This window comes from Nelumbo lutea, chromosome 8 (genome assembly GCF_056320005.1).
Source record: "Nelumbo lutea isolate HS-2025 chromosome 8, American lotus-T2T, whole genome shotgun sequence".
Classification (NCBI taxonomy): domain Eukaryota; kingdom Viridiplantae; phylum Streptophyta; class Magnoliopsida; order Proteales; family Nelumbonaceae; genus Nelumbo; species Nelumbo lutea.
In genome coordinates, this window is record NC_142691.1 from 15,596,978 (window position 1) to 15,604,838 (window position 7,861).

The 7,861-nt window shown below is 38.3% G+C and overlaps 1 protein-coding gene across 1 annotated transcript; it reads right to left on the minus strand.

The window, feature by feature from the left end:
- Positions 1-4,957: 4,957 nt before the first annotated feature.
- On the minus strand, positions 4,958-7,605 carry HP6 (histidine phosphotransfer protein 6). The gene is made up of 5 exons (XM_088956938.1): positions 6,727-7,605; positions 6,112-6,242; positions 5,728-5,871; positions 5,471-5,543; positions 4,958-5,357 (listed from the first exon to the last, which is right to left on the minus strand). Exons 1-5 carry the CDS (start codon positions 6,793-6,795, stop codon positions 5,304-5,306), a joined length of 471 nt encoding a protein of 156 aa, XP_088813064.1. The 5' UTR covers positions 6,796-7,605; the 3' UTR covers positions 4,958-5,303.
- Between the last annotated feature and the right edge of the window lie 256 nt (positions 7,606-7,861).

Sequence of the window (7,861 nt, forward strand, 5' to 3'; positions counted from 1 at the left end):
TACTGTGTTGTGGGTAGACGTGGGCAGAGTTCTTAGTTCTTATGGGTAGGAGACTTAGAGTCCTTAACGAAACAGGCTTCATGTAACTCAGGTCTTAATACAAAAGCTCAATGTTTATTTTGATTGTCAGTCAGAACTATTAAAAGATGTTTTCAAAAAGATTTTCCAAATAGCCCCATTTTCTATGATTCATTTTTTGGGTCCAAGCCCAGCCCAAAACTTTGCTGCTTGTTTCTTATTCAGATCAGGCTTGGGGTTTTATTTAATGGCTGGACTCGGGCTCAAGAATAGGTCCAATGATTGAGCCGGAGTTGGATTCGGAACTGAATATTTTCTATTGAAAAATGGTAAAAACCCGACCAACCCAGCCCAGCCCGTGAACAGATCTAATTGCAGTTAGAATAGGAAATTGGGTTTGTTTGGGCCTAGGCCGGAATCCACTCTGTCCAAACACAGGCCAGTTAAGGTCTGATGAAGGAGAAAGAAAAGTGGTCTTACGTGTTTAAATTGAAACAGTTATGAATTGTAGAAAATCTCAATTGATACTACAATTAGCACTCCATGTGTGTAATGATAGGCCTAATAAAGCCTGATCAAGATTTGAGTTGAAGGGACCCAGAAGCACCCAACCCAACTTACAACAGTGGTTGGAGGCTTGGAGGCAGGGGATTCAATTAATGTGAGTTCATTATAAATGGACCATGTCTAATCCAATCTGATGAATATTTTAGATCAGTCTAATTTAATATATGGACTGTCCAATTTATTTAAATTTATTTGTTTTAATTTAGATTAATTTTAATTCAAATCTGATCCATTGACACCTATGTTCTTATATTCTATCAATAGATCAGACATTGACTCAATCTGACTCAATCTAATATAAATTAATTATAAATGGACCAGGTCCAATCCAATCCAAAAAATATTTTAGACCGTTAAGTCCAGATTGATCCATCCAATCGGTCTAAATTAATTTTGATTCAAATGGATCCAACTCGAAACTGTCCATTTATATGTACTCTTTCTCCATGATACAAAGCCATAATTTGTATTCAAAGTTTCACATGTTGATCAATTGCGTATCTCTCAATTTCATGCCCTTATCAGAAGGAAATGAGTCATTTTCCATAAAAGTTGAATAGTTGGTGGGGTTGCTGAAAAGTTGCACGTCGTTTTGCTGGTAAATTTTGATTTTGAGTGACTGACGGAGACCGTTCACCTTTATTTTCATGGCTCATGCCACTGTTAGGTCCCATCTCACCACAGTCTACCGCATTATATTTATGTAAAGAGATCCTCCGTCGTAGCCATGGATATAGTTGTTTTACTTTAATTAGTTTCTTTATTTTGTCTTCATATGTTCAAAATTTTTATATAATATCCGGCCTATCAACCTATATGTATTATATTGAGTTAAAAAAAAAAAAAATCAGTTTCGATGTAGGCCGATACACCCCTACCAACCAACGTATTTTCAACCTTGTTCATATTATAGATGCATCTTCAATGTAATGCAGAATACGCCATGTAATATTCAAGCAGATGACGAAATACGGATTTCCTATTTGAGTGGGTCACGAAGAGAGTTTTCTACACGATCTACTTCCTTTTTGGCCATGTGGAATCCCAAGGGACTCTTGTTAGCTGAAGTATTATTAATTAGCCATGTGTATTGTGTAAGCAGGAAAAAACGATCGAGGTCTGCCATTTGAATTTTGAAGGACTAGAAATTAAAGCCGGTGTTTTAATGCTCGGATCGGAGTAAAAACCAGAATGCTTTTCGGGTCCTGGTTTTATTGGTTTATTAGGCGATTTGCATCCATCCAACCACCAAAGCTGTCATTTAACCGGGACCCAGAAAGGCCACTGGTCCTAATTTTCATGGTCTGACCATCCGGTCCGGGATGAGTCTTTAAAACAATGATTAAAGCTTCCAACAAAGAAACCAAAGCTCCATACACTTTTATACATGTTTTTGAAAATCAGACCAGACTGGTTGACCCAGGAACTGTTGGGCAATTGGTTCTGTTTTACCATAAAATCACTTTAAGGTCAAAAGCTGCTGATTTGGTCAACAATCCACTGACCCGGGTGGTCAAACCATTAACCCATTGACCCAAATAACAATTTTTAGCCTTTTATTTTAATTATTTTTTTAAATCAAAATGGGCCATCTATTTCAACCGGAGGTTGGACCGTTCGGCCCAAGAACAGAACACCAAAACGGCTCCGTATCCAATACAGTTTTTGAAACCTTGCTTTTATATATGACAGATCTATAGTGCTGTCATTCTCTGTTGATTAGTAGTTATTATTAATTATAACATATTTTCATAACTTTTAATATAATTTATAACTAATGATATTCGTATTCTGAATCAAATTTAAAGTTCAATCTAATTAAACCCAATGGATAAGATTCAATTTGAATGCAGATATTACTGAATCAATTTGTACCATCTCCTGATCCAGTCATGAGACATGAATGATCCTTCCTTTTTTGAAGATAAAGAGAAAGAAGCTCAGTTTTGACAGAAGTAGCACTAGCACACTTAAAATGAACTAGCCAACGAAACAAAGCCACAAGTTTTCAATTAAAGATTTTTGGTCTCGTGCATTCTTTCTCCTTGAAACTGGAGCTAATAATAACATCCTTTGGTCTAAAGATCTAGAAAAGCTGTAGGATGGGTGGTAAGCCTGATCCCACTTTGTTGGGGGAAAGTAAGTGAGTGATCCATCTGATCCTACTTTTGTATCCACGCACTGTTGGATCTCCAGAAATTCGAGCTTAATGAATCAGAAATCTCCTGCTCAGTGCAAGAAAAAATAAAAATAAAAAAGCTGATATTGGATAATAAGCATAGAATTTAAGAGGCCATGTGGGTAGCATTCAGGAACCCTGATTTCTTGCAGGATTATATTGTATTGAGAATCCAAGGCATTTGCATGGTTTAGATTCTACGTTTAGCATATAATAATATATTCACATCTATACTATATTCTAAAATGCAGTTGTTCATGTCAGTTTACTCTCTTTTTCTTCTTAATCTCTTCAGACTTTTGTTGTCTGAAATTTTTAAATTTAAAATTAAAAAAAGAAAAATCAAACACAGGCTACTTGCAACCAATTCAGTTTCCTTTTTATTAAGAAACTGAACGTAATCACTCCCTTTTAGTATGGGCATCTTTTAACACCAGCCCATGCATCTGTGGTTTCTTCTATTCTATACCATATTCTAAAATGCAGTTGTTCTCCTCAGATTCTTCATATTCCTTCCAACCTTTTTAGAAATTTGTGGCTTTTTTGAAGTTTTAAAAATAAAAAGTTAAATATGAGGCCGTTTAAGCTCACTCACAACCAATTTAGTTTCTTAACTAAATCAAACATAAGGGAAAATCTATGATAGATATGATATTAGAAGGGATTTGACCAATCAAAATCCACCTATGAATGTTGATAAATAATACCTGATGGATTATCACCTTTCTGCATGATACCAATTGATTGGTCAAAAGCTTTTCGGTTATCATCTTTCCAGTATGATAGTTGAACCCGTAACATACATATCTTTTTAATACCGGTCCTTGCATCATTGGTCTCTTCTACTTTATTCTATAGTGTGACTTAGCAAATCCACCTGAAATCAGAAGCCAAATACTTGAGATACAAACCAAGGATGTGTTTGAATCATGATTTTGGAATTGCCATTGGCCCAAATGGCCAGACCATTTGGCTCAGGAACCTTCCAAGCAACTGGTTTCATTTTATTCCAAACCTGGTCTCTGGCCAAAATTCATTGAAGGAGTTAATGACCTGTGGATCAGAGCAGTCGAATCATCAACCCATTGAACTCATTCAATGTTTTTTAGCCTTTATTTTAATTTTTTTTAGTCAAAATGAGCCATCTACTCGAACAGGATGATCCAACTGTCAACCTAAAAACCAGTAACAGTTCCGATTCCGGGTCGCTCTTTAAAACATTGATTTGAATCAGGATGCAAACGAAAATATGGGATGATGGAAAGGATTTGTGAATGCAGTAGCAATGCTAGGAACTATAAATTGATCGAATTCAACTACATCCACATCCATTCTGATTATGAAACATTTGAATCCAAATATGATCCCAAATCAGTATGTCAAATCTGCATCCATTATTGTATTTAGAATAACATTCAAACCAAGGATAATCGGATTGTGATTCGAATCAGTGTCGGACTATAGTTATCCATTGATATCCCTAATATGAATTCGCATGGGCACCCCACAGCGCATGACAATCGTGTATTGGGAGCATATCTCTTCATGACAATTGACAAGTACGGAAGATGTTCCCTGTATACGGTGAGATGTGAATGTGGAGCGCGTTTTGGGTGCGCCATATTTGAACTCCCCTAATGTACGCCCTAGTTTTCTGTACTACTGTTTGGATCCAAGGATAAATTTTCCACCATTTCAAACAATTTTTTAATCCACAGACTAACTGGTCGTTCGAAAATCTATCAACTTAGCAATTACATTCTACATTTACTGATTTACACTTCCACCCCTAAAATTCCAAACAAATCCTAGGGTTTTAATTATAAAAACTTGACTCCATTGGTGTAAAATAATTGAAATCTCAGTTATTAATTAACAATGGAGCCAAGTTGGGTCACGTATCACGATTAAGTCGTGTTTCTTTTTTTTTTTTTTTATGAAAGGACTTGAAATGGATTTCAATTCTTCTCCTACTCAATTCAATGGATTCCATTCCCCTACAGACAAAGTCGCAGTAAAAATTATTGCCCCCCACCACCACCACCCGGGCCTATCTGCATTAATTTCCATTTTCAGTATAGCACAAATTCTCCACGTAGGCCCAAACTAATCAAACCTCTATTTAAACCCGTTCAGGTGGTTCCTTGAGACCTTATGGCTATGGCTTCGCACTTGGAGAGAGAGAGAGAGAGAGAGAGAGAAACAAGTATTGGTGCATTTGATGCTCAATAACTGAGTGCAACGAGTGTTGTAAGGTGAAGCACCAAGGAGTAAAGACTTAAAAAGCCATAAAGATTACACATGGATCATCATGATGTTAGAAGACAGGTGCAGCTTAAGCCTCGAAGTACTACTTCTCTGCATTCAAACTTACAATACAACAGGCATCAAAGAATAACTCTACAATAAAGAGAAGGCAGAGCGAGGCATTGGGCATGGCCTTTCTCTCTCTCTTCTTCTTCTTCTATTGTAATTAGGCGAAGGTGGGTGCAACAAGAAACACGACCGTGCGAACTTCAAGCGTCGTCGAACCTTTGTTTCAGTCCTGTATCGGATACCTAACTGCCGCTGCCATAGCTCGCTGCTGCTCTATCTGCGTCGTCATATGATATATGATAATAATAAAATATCACAACTTTGTCACTCACGAATCATAAAAGGAAAAGCGTTTTTTTCTGTTAAATTATATGATTAAAGCTGTCTTACTTGGAAGAGTTCGTGCAATTTATTTTTGAGATAGCAGTATTCGTGCTCCAAAAGCTCCAAAGCTCGCAAGCATCTGATACCCAGATAGCAGAAAAAAAAAAACCACATTTTTATATAAGTTGATATATATATATATATATATATACAAGAACGCATTAACAACGTCTCTCTCCCTCTCCCAATTCATAGAGTGACTGCGAAAAGAGAAAGGGAAGAGGGTACAAGCTAGCTAGCAGCACGAGTTCTTAGAAACTCACCCAGCTCTGTTGTTCTGCTCAGAAGCGGCGCGAAAGGCTACACATACGTTTCTGACCCTCTTAGCTCCTATGCTAGAACTGCTACCCATAAACTGGTTCAGATGGATTCCTATCTTCTTGTAGTCCGAGAACTCTTTATCCAACCTGTCCATCATCAAACATGCATACCCACATAAGGTGATGTCTCTTCCATAGTGCAGTATCCACTCTCTAATCTACTTCAATTGAATATTATTATAAAGAAGAAGAAGAAGATGAAGAAGAGGAAGAAGGTGGGAGAATTTTGGAGGGATGGAGAAAGATGATACAAAAAGACAATGAAAATAAGTAAATTACGGAATTACTGTAGTTAGTAAGGACAAAGAGAAAAGAATCATGACTTACAAGAGTTCTCTGAGATTTCTTAGAAGCTTCTCCGATTCGTTGAAGAAAATGGTCACTACCTCATAAACAAAGTTGGGAGAAGTCTCATCTTGAAGCTGCTGTAGCTGCAGGAACTGCTCGTCCAGGACTCCCTGAATCACAAGTCAAAATTAATTATCAGCCTGCAGGAACTCCTCTTCTAATTCTAAATCCTGAACTGTTTGGGTGATTATATCTGGTAAATAAACAACTCAGAGAATGCATGTCTGGGTGCCACATGAAATGAAATATTTCAATTTAAGTTTTCTCTTGATAATATCGTCTAAGTGTAGTCTGTTTCGATTGCTAAGAAAAAGAAAGAAATTAAGGCATTCTCTCTCAAAAGAAGGAGATGAGGTCATGCACCCGGGATGACCTCATTTTTTAATTTATACTTTGTTTCTTGAAATGACCTCATTTCTGCAACCGGAAATGACACCATTCGGATGACAAAATTATGCTCTCGAATGCAGTGCAAAACCGCTATGAGATTTTAAGTCATCAATCATCATATATATGGCACCCGAACAATGAACATGCTTTAATTATCCAAACGAAATAAGCAAGAAGATCGACACAGAAGCAAAAGATGATAACCTGGTGGAAGAGTAACGCGAGTAGGCGATTCATGTCGGCACGCAAGCGATCCGCGCCCAACCCAAGCATCCACAGCGGTAGACCCGTCTTGGCTAAAAGCTACTTTGATCAAAGACGGAAGAAACAAACAAAAATTTGATGGCAGTTCTTCTTTGTTTCTTCCTCGTCTGTTCTTTCCTTTTCTGGGCCTGTGTTTAAGCTCTGAGGGGCGCAGAGAGGAGAGATGGGTTCCAATTTAAAGGGTGGTGATGGGGAGAGTCTGCGACTCTGTTGTGGGTGTGGGTAGGATAAGAAAAAAAAAAAAAAAAAGAAAGTGGTAAATTTGGGAGTGAGCGTGCAATGGAGACGAGATCGAGGTGAATGTGGGGTATCTACCAGACCGGCCGCAGAGAGATGGGGTTAGGGACGGGGGGTGACCTGTTGTCACCCGTACTCGGTTACCTCGCGTGCTGTCCCTACTGCAGGTGCGGCGGTCACCTTGGCCCCGACCACTGCCTGCAGCCGGTAATGTCAGCAAACAACAAAAACGGCTACTTTTCATCTTTATTTGCTTTGTACATGCTCTCTACCATTACAAACTCTTTGCTCGCTTTTCTTGCACTTTTGACCTTCTCTTTTCCTATTAAAACCTCTCCTTTTGCGACCCTTCTCTCTCTCTCTCTCTCTCTATATACCCATCCTTGAACTCTGGGAACCAACTGGGGAGGGATAAGCGCCCGAGAAACTAGGCTTGGTACAGGTGGGTGATGATTCTTGACACGTGGCCATATGGGTGGGGCTTGATTTGTTTTTTCTGGGTCCGGGGTTCTTTCAAGGAGGCATGGGGAGCTGCATGGCAGCATCATGAGAGCTTTTGACGCATGATGAAATGGAGAGTCAAGTGGTGGGGATGAAATGAAGCACAAAATTATAGGAGCTAGGTATTAATTATGTCTTACAACCATAATTAACCATAGATTATGGACCCAGCGAGAGGTTTTCATTTTGATACATTAGTGAACTGGGTTTGAACTTTCAAGGTGCCAGCTAATTCATATGTAGAAGTTTCAACTTTGTAATTAATAACTGATCCAACTAGTTATATATATTACTGGCTTATAAGCATATAAGTCACAGCAGGTACCAGCCATATTGC